Below are 16,312 nucleotides of genomic sequence, written 5' to 3'. Positions count from 1 at the left end.
TAAAATTGAGGTAGGTACATCTTCATTAAGTACTTCGGCAAAGTGAAGTGGACAAGTCCAAGAGGAAAAGCATACACTATCAGAGAGGTGGGAACCGTGGCCAGCTGGACAGCCCATATCCGGATATTCAGACCAAGCCAAGCACCACCATGTGGAAAAAGGAGCCCCAAGTTTTCAATTAAAAACAGTTAAAGAAAAAAAAAAAACAAGTAAACAAACAGAAAACTATAAACCAAATAAAACACATCTGTGTTAAGTTTCTGACCACTATTCTAAAGGACACTGGCTATTAACCCTTTCTTTGTTGAATCCCTAGGTCCTAATACAACACCTAAGACTCTATAACAAACAGTTCTATTCCCAGAATTAATCAAAAGTAGGACAAGCTACTAGAGGTAACAACAAAGCCCACTACCTCAGAATTCTCCCATTTGCAAAAATGGCATGTATTATCATATACTGGCACTTCCTTGCTTACCTGAAAAACAGTCAAGTCCAAAGAGGACTAGTGCTTTTTTACTGCATGTTTTTGTATTTAGTTTCTTTGCTGAGATCAATAAAGCTAAATATCTAACTAAATGACAGCAAATTTTTCTGACCCCTTGATGTCAACAGTATATGATATCATTGATGTCTCCCAACTTGGAAGTGATCAGAAGGCTGATCACAGCATCTCCCCAAACCAAAATTTGAGAAAGAAAGCAGTTATTTTATTGCAGCATCTAGTTCTGCAGAAAGAATAAAATTGAGCCACATGAATAAACTCTGGAGTTGTCCAGCTGGAGCCGTACGGTCCACAAGTTATGCAAACAGCAAAGAATTAACCTCTGATCTCTAACATAACTACATTTCATGATGACAAGAGAAACATATGGGGGAGTCAAGTAGGTAACATCCTGATTACAGTTGGTATACAATAATACTGATGTCATCTATGTTATTTTTGTTGCTAGAAAACAGACTCCAAAACTCAATCCATAAAGTCTACAAAGGCAGAATATATACCTTGAACACAGACTTCTCAAATAGCTATGGACCAGAAGAGTCCTTTGGATAACTATCCTTTTGCATAGTAACTATCTAATTTACCTACCAGATGGGCAGAAAAAATAGCTGTTCCCTGGAATATTCACTGCACATCCACATTGAGCTACATCTATTATTCTATTATAGAACACATTTTTTCCTATTTGTAAAAATTTTCCCTGCTTATCACAGTATGACAATGAGAACATTGCACTACTACTTTTAAAACATACACCCAACTACTTTACCTTTATATAAATTAAATATTAGCCTTTAAGCCATGTTTACCTTTTTGCTTTCTTCCATTTCATGTTCAAACATGGCGTTAAAAACTGGGGATCGAGCTGTAACAAGATTATGCATCATTATTTTATGCATAAATGTATTTTTTAAATGTATTATATTACCCCATAAGTAGAAAGTACCTGCAAGCACAGATTTATGAGCTTTAAATTCTTGTCCTCTCACGAAAAAACTGCAGTCTGTAAATCTTGTGTTTTCCCAGAGATTACCTAAATCTTCTGCTAGACGACACTCAGGCACCTTCAAAGTATTTGTATTAGTATGTCCTGATATGTTTACTGAATCTTGGACCACACTCACCTAATAAAAAAGGAACAGCAAGAAAAACACTTTCACAAAGTAATATCAATAATTAGTTTAAGTCTATACTTCAAATTTTTTTATGTTTAAGATTATTTGGATAATTCAATGTACTCCTAATCAAAATTTATAATATCTAGAAACTGAAATTAAAAACACAATTTAAAGGAGAGAAATGAAAAAATTAGAAATAATATAGATCTTTTTCAATTTATGTAAATAAATGGCTTATCAATTGGTCAGAATGCTTATTAATTACAAAAATACTTCTCAATAGAAAAGCCACAATATGATATAAAAACTCAAACAAGAATACACCTTTGTGAGGTGGAGAAATAAATTTCTTTTTTATTTTCTTACACTTCAAACCTATCTACATTTAAATTTTACTATATGTACATAAACATAGTATTTTGTTTAGAAGTCAAAATGACTTTTTACAGTATAAAAAAGGTGATAAAATTACAGTCTATGATATGCAAATTGAGAAGTGTTTAAAGTGTTATTCCTAACGTTTCACTTCTAGTAAAACTAATTTAAATACATATTAAACTGATTTAAATGTTAAGGTACAAAAACTTCCACAAAAGCAATTGTAATTATTAAAGTTCATGAAAATCTTTTATGGAAGATGAACAGCAAGAGCAATATAATTTAGTTCAATTTGCAGACCCTTATTTACTTAATAATCAATAAAAGTAGGTATGATTACGTATTATTTTTATGGAGATTCCAATATAATATAGATTATTTCCCATAAAAGATGACTACATACTGAATATCCTAAAACACTACTAAGTCTTGCACACCACTTTTTAAAAAATTTTATTGATTTTTTATTTTTGAGACAAAGTCTGCCTCTGTCGCCCAGGCTGGAGTGCAGTGGTGTGATCTCGGCTCACTGCAACCACTGCCTCCTGGGTTCAAGTGATTCTCCTGCCTCAGATCTCCCGAGTAGCTGGGATTACAGGTGTGCACCACCATACCCGGCTAATTTTTGTAGTTTTTAGTAGAGAAGGCGTTTCACCATGTTGGTCAGGCTGGTCTTCAACTCCTGACCTTAAGTGATCCACCTGCCTTGACCTCTCAAAGAGTTGGGATTACAGGCGTGAGCCACTGCACCTGGCTGCACATCACTTTTTTAAAAAACGAATTCTACTATGCTATTAACAATGTCACACTACATTTAATACATGTAAAAAATACATTTAAAGAAAACACTACCTTAACTAGTAAGTAAATGTTTCAAAGTAAATGACTTTAAAACAAACAAACAAAAAGTGCTACATTACTCATCTATTGCTGTTTTCAACTTCTAAGTTTTGGGATCATTTGTTACGCAGCAATAGATAGCTGCATTAATTTAACAATATTTCATCAGGCTTTTATTAAGTAAAATATAAATAAGGACACACATATATACAGTAAACTATGCAGAAAACAGAATCAGAAATAAATTTGCTAAACTACCAACATGCTAACACAAAGTCTAATTATGTAAAATGTTTGGAGAAGATTAAGTCTCAGAAGTCCCAATACATCCAAACATACAAACATGTATCTCATGTGAATGAACATACACTTCTAAAGAAAAACCAGAAAATTTTTATTTTTCTGAGGATATTTTTATTAACCACTTTTGCCCTAAATTTACATATTAACCGTTTGAAATCATATGTGTCATAGAAATCATCCAATCTATTCACCTTATTTTATAAAGAGACTTCAGACTGTGCTAAAGACAAGGTAAACAAAGTATTCCAAACCACATTGTGCTGGCTTGTACGAAAGGAAGACTACTCCTAAATCTCCAGATTCCTTTCTTTTCTTTTTTCTTTTTTAGACGGAGTCTTGCTCTGTTGCCCAGGCTGGAGTGTAGTGGCGTGATCTAGGTTCCCTGCAAGCTCTGCCTCCCGGGTTCACGCCATTCTCCTGCCTCAGCCTCCCAAGTAGCTGGGACTACAGGCGCCCACCACCATGCCTGGCTAATCTTTTGTATTTTTAGAGACGGGTTTTCACCGTGTTAGCCAGGATGGTCTCAATCTCCCAACCTTGTGATTCACCCGCCTCAGCCTCCCAAAGTGCTGGGATTACAGGCGTGAACCACTGAGCCTGGCCCAGATTCCTTTCTTTATGGCTCTTTGTGCAATATTTTTTTGATATTTTTAAAAATTAGCAACATTAACACAATTATGATCAAAAAGCATTTATTACAACAATCTTATGAGATGTTTCTCTAAGTATGGGAGCCACAAGCTATTGTATAAACAAATAAATCTGCCAATAAAGGTTCTCCTATCTTATCAAGTTTTTAATCAAATTATGTCTAAAATTTTAATAACTATAAAGAGAAAAAAAGTTTCACTAATCCTTACCCAACTGCCCTATTCTACTACACATTATAACCTAATGCTATAGACACAAAAAATGTTGGTGTTAATATTCAAGGTTTCGTAAGGGATCAGCTCTTTAGACCCTAACAGCATTTATTTGTTCATATCAAGCACTGCTCTTGAAATTTCTAGAGAGAAAAAACTGGATCTGTTCAATGGCTTGCATAATCTATACAGCAGAGTTACAAAATGTGATGATGTATTTAATTTCAGAAATGATTTCTTGAATTCTATTTACTGTCTCTTAACGAATTCAAAATAACTTAATTAAAAATTTGGTAAAAAAATCAGGTAATAAAAGGATTAAAAAATAAAGACAATATTATCACAGATATTGATATTATATTTGTATTCTGTATAAGCAAGAACAATTCAGAAGATTTGTATTATTGACATACCTATCTACATAGTATTATCACAGCAACCACAAATTTTAACTAAGACACATAATTAACACTTCATACTCCAAAGAGTATTCAAGAGACTATAGAGCAGAAATTAATGATCTAATTAAAAATTGACACATGCAATGGATTCCGATTTTCTTGATACCTATATTTAAGAAAATGTTAAAAATTTGGTTTTATCTATTACATACTCAAATGCAGGTAATGAATACTCTTACTGAATGGAACCTAGAATAAAAAATTCAGGAAAAAGGCTGAGATTCTTTTCTGAGGTCAAATTTATGCTTCTTTCACAAAAAAAAAAAAAAAAAAGAAAAGAAAAGAAAAAAAAGGCAAATGTGCAATCCTCAAAATTGTTACAAGTTGCAAAGCAAAACCTCAAAGTCATTTGACAGTCCTTTTTCAAATTTGCTTTTGGCTCAACTCAAAGAATATAGTTTAGAGTGACAAGGAACATTTGAGGGATCTAATCTGTGACTATCCTGAAAAATGTGGGTCTCTTCCAATGTAGAGCTAACTATTGGTTCCAGTTTTTGAAATCTGAATTTTCCAACTAATTCTAAAAGCCAGGAATTTCCAGTGCTGCATAGTACTACAATTTTGCCATTTTAATCAACTAGTCAAACACCCACCACACTGGCTCCAAAGTGAGAAACTTTTAACAGTCGAATTTCACATGAATATCTTCCAGAATAGTGAGTTTTAGACTTTTTGACTTTCATAGACTGGTGTCATTTTTTTAAAAATCTGGTGACAGAAATAGGGTAGTCAACTTTGCATTTTGCCAAGAAAGGGCTTTTTAGAAAATAAATCCCAACTTCCACCCACTATCATATATAATTATTTTAAAACAGAAAGACTATCTGCTATGATTTGAATGTATTCCACAAAGATCATATGTTGGAAATTTAATACCTAACGCAACACTCTTGAGAGGTGAGACCTTTCAGAGGTAACGAGGTCATGAGGACTCTAACCTCATGAATGGATTAATGTGTTTACTGAGACAATGGGTTTATTAAAGCGAGTCTGGCCTGCTCTCTCACACACACACCCTCCTGCCCTCCATCAACCCCCACTCTTCCCCTCACCTCTTCTCTGTCTTTCTCACCATGTGATGACTTCCACCATGTTATGATGTGAGAAAAAGGACCTCACCAGATGTAGCCTCAACTTTGGACTTCAAAGCCTCCAGAACCATGAGCCAATAAAAATTCTGTTATTTTAAAATTACCTAATCTCAGGTATTCTGTTAATGGCAACACGAAATGGACTAAGACACTATCTTAGCAAAAGATAAACAGGATGGGATAAAAGATGTGTCCTTAAAAATGAGCTAGTTAAACCTCATGAAATACTTGTTTATATATATTTTATCTGTACATATATTTTTCCTGTATATCATGAAATGGCATGGGTCTGTAGACTATCAGAGTATTTAAAATCTGTTGGATTTCAAAAGATAAATTAAACTAACCAGTTTTCTAGTTTTCCTACTTATTTCTCAATTCCTGTTTTCTGTGTCACTTTGGGAAAAGAGGGCAGAGCTGCTTACACTGCTACCAATCTCTATCTCTGGCCACTTTTACCACTGTAGGGAACTTGCAAGATTAAGTTATGTTTTGTGCAGAAAGGGTAGCACCCAACTGCCTTACCTGTCTACAGCACCACTTGCAGGGGAGGGGGAGGAGGCAGTTCTTTAGGAAGGGTAGTGCAATGCTTCCTCCTTTTCTGCAAGCAGTGCTGGAGATTCTGTAGAAGGAAGGGCATCCGTGAGCGGGGTGGAAGAAACAATGGAGGGCATGAAGAATGTTAGTTAAAAGTACCTTTTGCCCACCTATGCTAAATACGATGCCCAGGGTATAATTATCTATATCAGCAAAAAGATGTATATTTCAGGATCCAAAAATGAATCTGATTGATGCTAAATTTAAAATACATGTCATGTTGGGTTTTGTTTTTGGGGGTCACTAAGCAGGTAGCATATGGATACCAAGCATACAAAAAACAAATCTTAAACTTAATTTCAGCCTTATTTCTGAATTTCTTGGTTGTCTAGGTTCCAGCACAGTGTACTTAGGAAAATATCTGTAAATACTATTTCAATTCTGAAAAAAAAAAAAAAAGTATTTTCTAAAAAGTTTCATTTCTAAAACTATTTTAGCTGGTCATTTTTTGTTTTTGTTAAAATTGGATTAAATAGTCTTCAAGATCCTTTCTGTTCTAAATTAACATTTTAAAAATTTACATGTTGAAATTTAGGATAACTGCTAAAATTCTGGAAGACTCTACAGTAAGGATGCTAAAAATTTTATATGGCATAACCTATATTTATTTAGCATACTACTTAGAATATCTGCCAATTAGCAACAAATACTGTCTTCTTCCCAATTATTTAATAAGACTTGTGCTATGTGCTTTGTCAACCAAATAATTGTATTCATAATAAATTCATCATACAGTTAACTGGTCTAAGTAAAAAATAAGATGCAATTATATAGTCCCTGGGGGCATATTTCAATTATTCTTCTGACATAATGTCATACAATTAGTTAGTAATCTTGTCAAGAAATCTTATACACTTACTGTAAAAAGATTACAGCTAACTTACAGTTAAATAAGTTATTATACTCCTAACACACTCATCTGTCCATGATAATCTGTTGAAATATATCTACTGTTGAATACTTGATAAAAATCTTTTCAACTATATTTCTTATGAAAATTATCAACTGCCTTAAACATTTTGATAAAATTGTTACTGATGTATATTCTCTATAAACTGTACTGGTTAAAAATATAATCCTTGAATTCAGTCCAAAGGTGAATCTCAAAAATTCATATAGATAAAACTACCTAACGATAACATGACAAAAGCAAATCCAAACATCAAATTAGGACAAATCATAAGTGTACATTATTGGCAGAGGCAATGGTAGTAACTTTCAAAATATGCCATTCTATGCACATAATTACACCTTATAAGTTTGTCAATAGACACATACATATCTTAAAAATTTGAGAACTATTTCTTAGAATGCTATTTGATTAGATTAATCCAACTGCCTGAACAATCAGAAAGCTTCTCAATGTTTTCCAGGTACTTCTGGGTTCAAACTGATAAACTCTCAGTAATAATGTTGAATACAATCAATCTGAAAATTTTTTTAAAAAGTGACAATATATGTCAGTTATTCAGAATGAAGAAAATATTTAGGAACGTTCACATATTCACATTCACAGTCTTTTCAAGAGAAGAAGGATGTAGTGTTGTAGTATAAGTGTACACACAAATTATAGCTAGAAATATGACATGTTTCCAGACTGGGTCATTACACTGATTTGTAGTCAAGAATTTTCTACAGCTTTTTCTAGTCAAAAATTTACAAATGAAACTTGATGAACTATACCAATTAATTTTTAAAGGGTTATTAATCCAGTTTATACTTTTGCCATGTCACTAAATAAACCATGGGGTTCCTTAGAATAAAAGATGTACCCACCTCACAAAATAAGGTAAGCTTGTCATCTGGTAAAAGACCATTAGCTTCGTCAAGCAAAAAGTCCCTTCTAATGAATTTTTTAAAACCCCAGTCCTTCCCTTGCACAAATCGATATGCTCTTTGGCTTTCTGGTGGAAAACAGAATAGAGTTTAAATAAAATAAATATCCAAGAGACTTTTTAAACATGGTAACACAGTTAAATGTGTGAAAACAGGACTTGCCAATACATCCATAATAAAAATTGCAGATATTTGTGTTTATAAATCAAATGTCGTAAGAGTTTTAAGTCGGGTAGACACAGTAACTTCACATGCCTACTCAATTTTGGCCATTGTCAATGAGCTCAATTTCAGACTTCTGGATCTCAAATAGAAAAGTCAGATCAAATGTCATGGAGAAGGAAGAGACCTTTTTAACAATCTAGGCCCTAAAAGACAATGAAATAGGATCAAAACATGTTGGTACAGGCACACTACTTATCATCTAATATCAGAATCTGGTAAGAAACATACATCTTATTTCCTGCTTCTCCCTTTAAAAACGGATGTTCTAAATACCAAGGCATGTTTAAGCTTTCCTGGCATAACCATCCCACTGATTTAAGTTTTATCCAACTATAGAAAAATTCATGAACCTGTGAAAAAGCTAAATAAAGTCCTTTATCATTCCTAAGTCTCCAGACATAACCTCCTCTCCCCTAAAAAGAATTTTTCATAAAAGTCCAAAAGATGCTTTTCGTGTAATTTGTAATATATTTAATAAATATCTGAAGTAAATATTTCAAATGCCTAAGGTACTCTATAACAACTATATACTAGGCAGTAAACAAGATCCTCTACAGAAAGTATTCATCATCTATTATACAAAGAATAAAATGGAAGTGGAAAATCAGTAATCAATCTACCTGAAATACTCCACTATCTTAAGGTAAGACAATGTGAAAATATATATTATGTTAGCAATATATTATTTAAAAATGTATGTGAATGTGAATTTTCTGTAATCAATTTATTTGATTCTGTGATTCATTTCTAGAAAATATTATTCTTCTGCCATACACAATGTACATTTCCTACATCACTCTTCTATTATGGAGCTCAAGGCTACTGCATTTCAGCTGGCTATATATGTGAATTTTGGACTGAAATTAATAGGCCCTGAAACTAAGAAAAACGGCTCCTTTCAGTCAGTGTTCAATCTACTGCTCAAAAAATTCTAGTGACAAAATATCAGGGCACTCTATCTCTTTCTCACTGTTCTTCAGATTTTATTACCTGGCAAAAAAAGGCAAGAGAGAAATGTTTCCTGAGCACCTATTATATATACCAAGCACTGAACCAGGCACCTTGCCCTAACAGCAACTATTTTTCTAAGTGACAACTAGGATGTCATTTTAGGACATGAAGAAGTAATATTATTAACCATTTTTACATGTTTTACAAAGTCTAAGACTCAGTAAAATAATTATAGCTCTCTGCTGGATTTAAATAATGGTCAAATTAAAAGTTTCAGGTTAAGCAGATTTTAGTGGAAAAAAGTCCCAGACTTTTCCAGGTAAAGGTGCAGAAGAAGTCACAACATGTAGTTACAGAAATGTCTTCACTCAGTTTGCAAATCACTTACCCATTGCTTTTGTTTCTTCCCTTTTAGCATTCAGAAGGGAAAATTTGAATTTTGCTCGAACTTCACTTTTGGGACAGCTGACTAAAAGCAAATACAAGGACAAGTAGTCTTTACTTTCATCATCTAATCCCTTTGGGTTTACCCTCAGGCACCTAAAATAAAACAATAAGCTCACATGGAGGAATATAATACTTGAAAAGCATGAGAGAGAGAGAGAATACTGAAATCATGTGTTAATATCACAAACAGCACTCCTGTCAACATCCTCACAGTTCTTTATAATTCCCCACATGATTAGGAACATATTACCAATCTAATATGAAATTATATTAATACTCATTCAGGAACAATAACAACAACAAAATCATGAGCAGATGATGATCACATCAAAAACAAAAAACAAAAATCCAAAGCAAACAAAAATCTTACCATTTCATTTTGTCACTTGGGCCAGATGAAAATGTTGAACTTTTTAACACTTCACCCATTTCTTCTCGACAAAAACTGAAGTTATTAATGGTCCACATGTAGGAAAATTTTACTACTTTAACCTAAGAGATTCAGAAAACCACTTTTATAATGATGACGCTAATACTTTTAACTTGTTACATGTTCAACAGCCTATGATCCAGTCTTCTAACACTTCTAATAACTATGGCAAAGTGTTTCACAATAATATTCTCAACATACTGTAAAATTTATAAGTGACATAAAGTGAGGGATTTTTAAGAGCACGTACCTGTGTGTAACACCAGCTTTCTGCTACGGGACCAGTAGACATATCTCCAGGTAGAGGTGGGGTGGGTTCCCGAGACATTGCCACTTTATTGTAGTCTTTTAGGATTTACGTAGTACCCCACACAGTTGACTACCTTACCTACAAAGGAAAGAAGTCTGATGTACTGATTAAAAAGTTTAAATGACAGAATCAAGAGGGAAGACATATTTAAATAGACATGAAACAATTACTATCCCAAACTAGATTATGAAGGAACATGTGACAATTTTAAATAAATTTAATGATTTTAAGAAATATAAAATAAGTTTTTGTAACATATAACACTTGAAATCTAAACAAACATAGTATTTATAGATAAGATTATTTTGTAAAGACATGTTCTCCAAAAAATCACAAATTTTAAAATAACGTATAGTTTAAGAGTAAGAGCATATACACAAAATCACAAAATATCTTGGAAACATAATGACATCAGTTAATATCTGGCTTACCTTCCTTCACCCTTTTATTGACATCGTCATGAAAACGAAAAGGTTTGCAAAGTTAGAACTATAAATACTAGTTACCCATCTGTCAGACTACAGAAGTTTTCATCAAGCAAAACACAGAATGGAATGTAACAGGCAATTAATGCTCTGTAAGAAGAAATACAGACTTTCTACGAAAGTTTACATCTATCTTATCAGGTTCTCTTTTAAGACTTTCATCCCTAACAGAGTGCTTCTTACCGAGATGTACTATGTCATAAAATTTCCTCCCAGTTAGCTGTACTCTACTTGTACTATAGCTCGTACTATATCCAATGGGATGCACAATTACCTCTTCATAATCTAATCAGGATATTAGTGACCAGATGTTGCTGCTTTGTAATTTAATAAAAGAAAGAGGCACAATCAGAATAAGCTACATAAGCAGTGCACTCTTGAGGTGCAAGAGGGTTTGAAGATTACATGACAATATAAGTACTGAAGTCTGGAGAACCCTATGCTACCGCAGATAAAACAGACTTTAAGACAAAAATTGTTGCAAGAGACAAAGGATATTATATATTGATAAAAGGGTCAATTCATCAAGAAGGTATGACAAGTACAAACATACATACACCACATAATAGAGCCCCAAAATATATCAAGCAAAAACTAACAGAATTGAAGACAGAATAGACAATTCTACAATAATACTTGGAGACAGCGATACCCAACATTCAATAATGCATAGAACCAGGAAGATTGATTAAAAAATAGCAGACTTGAATAGCAGTATAAAATAATTAGACCTAATAGCCATTTCACCCATCAACAGTAGAAAACATATTCTTTTCAAAAGCATGTGGAACATTCTCCAAGACAGACCACTATTGTTTTCTACAGAGTTGGGAGTAGAAACAGAAGCAGAAACAAAAGTTGAATATTTATTTTAGGCAAATTCATAGTTAACTAAATAAATGTACTGAAAGAGTAATGATTATTAGACTTATCTGTTAGAAAAATCTCTAGTAAGAGAAGGATGTGTCCTGGTTAATACTTTTGCCAGTGACTGTAAAGAAACCTGATAAAATAAACTATCATGACCAATTTCAAAAACAATAAACCAAGAAAAAATATCTGAAATGCATATAGCACATAAAACTAATTTCCTTAATATATGAAGCATTTGTACAAATAAAACAATAAGTAAATAACTCACAGGAAAAAAACTTATAATTAGAAAAATAAAAGTTAAAACTAAATTAAAAAGCCACTTTTTCCCTATCAAACTAGGAACAATCCAAAAGATGAGTGAAAGTGTAAGGAAAGGTGCTCTCATACTTTTCTTGTGGGAATACAAATAGTATAATAATCTCCCTTATTATTTCCTGGTGAGATTTCTGGCAAGAAGGGAATGATGCTAAAATACAAGCTACCAATTTCTAAAAGTATAAAAATGCAGAGGGTGTTACTTGATTTCCATGAAAGCATTTATATGATTTCTGGCAACTTGCATTGATTTCAAAAACATTCACACACACAAAAAAATGATGAGATGAGCAAGCATTTCACAGAAGAATGATTACCAAAAAAAAGAAAAAGAAAAAGTTTACCCTCACTTGTAATCAATGAAATAGAAAAAGAGCTCATATCATTTTCTACCTATTGCATTGTCCAAGATTATTTTAAACTGTCAAGCCCTACAGCCAGCAAAATTGCAGAGAAGCAGATGTCACTATACTGGGGATAAGGCTTTGCTATAGATCAATTTTATAATTAGTATCAAAAGAAATTTTGTCAGATTCATCCTATAAATACATCCTAGGAAAATGATTACAACTGTGAAAAAGATAATTTTGAGCACAGTATATTTCTGTAATATTAATACATGGAAAATGTGCAACCATTAAGAGTGTATTAAATTTTCTTAATGACAGGGAGAAGTGTTCAGGATTATGTTATATATCTAAAAAAAATCAAACAGAATGCCTAACAGGACATTGCTTTTATAAATATAAATAGTATATGGAGGTACTGGTGCATAAAGAAAAACAGACTGGCAGGTGGAGGCACTGAGTTGCACTTTGGCATTTCAGTGATAACGTCAAATACATCTAAATATTAAAGGCTATCTCTGGGTGATGAGCTTTTTTTCTTATTTTTATTTATTTATATTTTATCAATGTGTTATGTTTTAATTAATACAGAAATACAAGTAATTATTTTTAAAGGTAGTGGGAAACATGGTTATTTTCAAACTCATACGGACCACAACAAATATGTAATATCTTGTGTCTATATTATTATTTAAGTAATAGATCCTGGGGTAGAAGGTAAAAAGAAAGAAATCAAATAAAACGTTAACCTGAATCTTTAAGCTTTTATAAAAAGATACTATTATAATTTAATACTAACAAAATACATAAATAAAAAAGTTTTAGAAACTCCGGAGGGTAAAGAGAAAGTTCTTCAATATTTCTAGAAGAGTTATTATCTTCCTGAAGTATAATTCACAACATACCTCATATATAAAAATATACTTCATATACACTTCAAGTGTAATTCATATATAAAAGCAAACCACGGCCAGGCATGGTGGCTCACGCCTATAATCCCAGCACTTTGGGAGGCTGAGTCAAGCGGATCACTTGAGCCCAGGAGTTAAGACCAGCCTGGCAAACATGATGAAACCCTGTCTCTACTAAAAATACAAAAATGAGCCAGGCATGGGGGCAGGCGCCTATAATCCCAGCTACTCTGGAGGCTGAGGCAGGAGAATAGTTTGAACCTGGGAGGTGGAGGCTGCAGTGAGCCAAGACCGCACCACTGCACTCCAGCCTGGGCAACAGAGCGAGACTCCATCTCAAAAAAAAAAAAAAAAAAAAAAAAAAGCAAGCTACATAAAAGGCTACAAGGATTTTTTGTCGTTGTTGTTTTCTCTCCAGCTACTCCTTCAAATGATGTAGTTACAAGATGAGGGTATGGAGAATCTGAGTGAACAGAGTGTATGTGTGAGCTCTTTACAAGATATCAGATATGTTGTTTATTCTTCAGTAGCTCTGCGAGATGGGTGTTAATACCCCATCTTAATGATGAGAAAAGAGACACTCTGGAAAGCTTACTTTAGAGTTTAAGTAATTAGAAAATAGTTGAACACAAATTTGCCTGGCTCCAAACTCAATGCTCTTTCCATAGAATTATGGTGCCCTTCCGGATTTTACAAAGCTGAAACAGGCCTTACTGATCTGTTCCAATTCTTATTTTACAAATGAGGACCAAGATGAGAGAAACGGACTGGCACAGAATATAAGAACTGTCCAAATTTACACTGTTAGATGAATACTAGAACAAAGAACAAAGACAAAGATCTCCCAAAGTCCACTTTAGTGCTATTTCCAGGATTCTACTTCTTTCCTCCTCTTCATAAGAAGAAAAATGAAAATAAAAACAGTAGACTATCAACTACTTATTAACACTCAGGCCTTCCTATTCTCATTCTTACAGAAAAAGCTTGCAGAGAGGGTACAATGAAACTAAGATCTAGAGAAAAACACAAGACAATCAATCCATACACATCAACAAATAAGTAGAAGATTCTTCCCTATCCCATCGTATAGTCTTAAGCATTTCAAGTGTGATATTTCCTACTTTTACTTATTAAAGGGAAAGCAAGATTTGTTATTCGAATAAACATATACAAGACTTTCTACTTCAACAAAATGCTTGAGTGTCACAATGTTTTATATATGTCATATAGACACATAAAACTATCTAACTTTATATAAAAATTTCAAGTATTCAGAAAACATAAAAAGAATCACATGTCAAACAATCACGTACCCACCATCCTGGTGCGTCCCTACCACCATCACATTTCCTCTCTTTACCAGAAGTAACCTATATCCTGAATTGCTGATTATCATACCAATAAATTTATTGACATTCTTTAAAAATATCTATGAATCCCTAAACTATATAGGTAGAAATTCATAGATATGTAATAATGTATATACATGTAGATGTCACAAAATAGTAGAGAGCTCCAAAACTCCATCCCTCCACAAAAGAAATGAATAGCTGGTGAAATGGTCAGAATCAGCTTGTTTGAAATTCTGGAACTGAATCAAAAACTTAACAGCTAAGGGAATGCTTAGTGAAGAAAGAAGCTACCGAATTTCAGTGAGAAAGGGCTGTGGCATTTTAACACATCTGCTTACTATGGCCCCCTCCCCCAGTTTGGTGGTCCACCCAAGTCATCAACCCTCATTCCTGATACAGGATGCTGGTAGAAAGTCATTTGCCCTCATTCCTGGTATAGGGTGCTGGTACCAAAGGGAGCAACTGGGATCTTATTCTAAAACATATTGTCATTATGTACTTTGACCAGTCTGGCAATTCCCTGAAGGACTGACTGAAGGGCCAGTTTCACCTGCCTTGGAGCTTCCCCAAGGTAGGGGACAGCATTCTGGGATCTGGCATTTATCAAAAACATTAAGAGGCAAATGTATTAGTTATAGCCACCTAGAGAAGGAATCAGAGTTGGCACAAGCAATGACCAGGCAAAAAAGTGTGGGAAGGAAGAAGCTGGGGAATAAAAGCTTTGAAAAGCTCCCATATATCCCAGGAAATCTACAAAGCCATGGGTGTAGCCAGGGGCAAACACATCTTGAAAACAGGTAAGAAGGTCCTAAGCTGGCTCACAGTGCTGAGCCAACAGGAAGTGAAGACTAAGGCAGAGTTGTAAATGGCCTGGCTAAGCACTGAAGAAGTGATCCAACAGATAGGCAATCTGCAAAGACTGGAAGAGTATCTTTAAGGGTTCTTATGTTTATGGAAATCAAAAACAGGTTGAAAGTGAAAGGATGAAGAAAGATATTTCATGCAGAAGAGAGTTGGTTGGTTATGCTACCATAAGACAAAACAGACTTTAAGTCAAAAATTGTTACAAGAGAGACAAAGGATATTATATATTGACAAAAGGGTCAATTCATCAAGAAAGTATGACAAATACAAACATATATACACCACATAATAGAGTCCTAAACTATATCAAGCAAAAACTAACAGAATTAAAGAGAGAACAGACAATTCTACAGTAAGAATTGGAGACAGCAATACCCAACATTCAATAATGCATAGAACCAGGAAGATCAATAAAGAGATAGCAGACTTCAACAGTAGTATAAAATAACTAGACCTAATAGCCATTTCACCCATCAACAGTGGAACACACATTCTTCTCAAGTGCATACGAATTGTTCTCAAGGATAGAACATATGCTCCCTAGGCCACAAAACAAGTCGCAACAAATTTTTAAAAAATTAAATTATACAAAGTATCTTCTCTGATTGCAGTTGAATGAAACTATAAATCAGTAACAGAACAAAAAAAAATTAAAATTCACAAATGTGGAACTACCAAAACTGACTGAAGAAGAAACAGAAAATGTGAACAGACCCCCATAAACAGCAAAGACTGAACCATTAATGAAAAAAGCTTTCAGCATGACAACTTAAGGAGTTCCATGGACACAATGCCCAGCAAATTTGT

The 16,312-nt window shown here is 33.6% G+C and overlaps 1 protein-coding gene across 1 annotated transcript in view; it reads right to left on the bottom strand.

Moving 5' to 3' along the window:
* Positions 1-16,312, bottom strand: part of SPOPL (speckle type BTB/POZ protein like) — a 74,306-nt gene that overhangs the window by 12,562 nt on the left and 45,432 nt on the right. Inside the window, exons 2-7 of the mRNA XM_025405421.1 lie at positions 10,296-10,433; positions 9,986-10,107; positions 9,557-9,708; positions 7,933-8,060; positions 1,452-1,629; positions 1,315-1,370 (exon numbers count right to left, since the gene is read on the bottom strand). Coding sequence (XP_025261206.1) covers positions 1,315-1,370; positions 1,452-1,629; positions 7,933-8,060; positions 9,557-9,708; positions 9,986-10,107; positions 10,296-10,373 — 714 coding nt within the window. The 5' untranslated portion in view covers positions 10,374-10,433. The remainder of the gene's footprint in view (positions 1-1,314; positions 1,371-1,451; positions 1,630-7,932; positions 8,061-9,556; positions 9,709-9,985; positions 10,108-10,295; positions 10,434-16,312) is intronic.

The sequence above is a fragment of the Theropithecus gelada genome, chromosome 12 (assembly GCF_003255815.1).
Source record: "Theropithecus gelada isolate Dixy chromosome 12, Tgel_1.0, whole genome shotgun sequence".
Classification (NCBI taxonomy): domain Eukaryota; kingdom Metazoa; phylum Chordata; class Mammalia; order Primates; family Cercopithecidae; genus Theropithecus; species Theropithecus gelada.
This window is presented reverse-complemented; position numbering and strand designations above follow the sequence as displayed.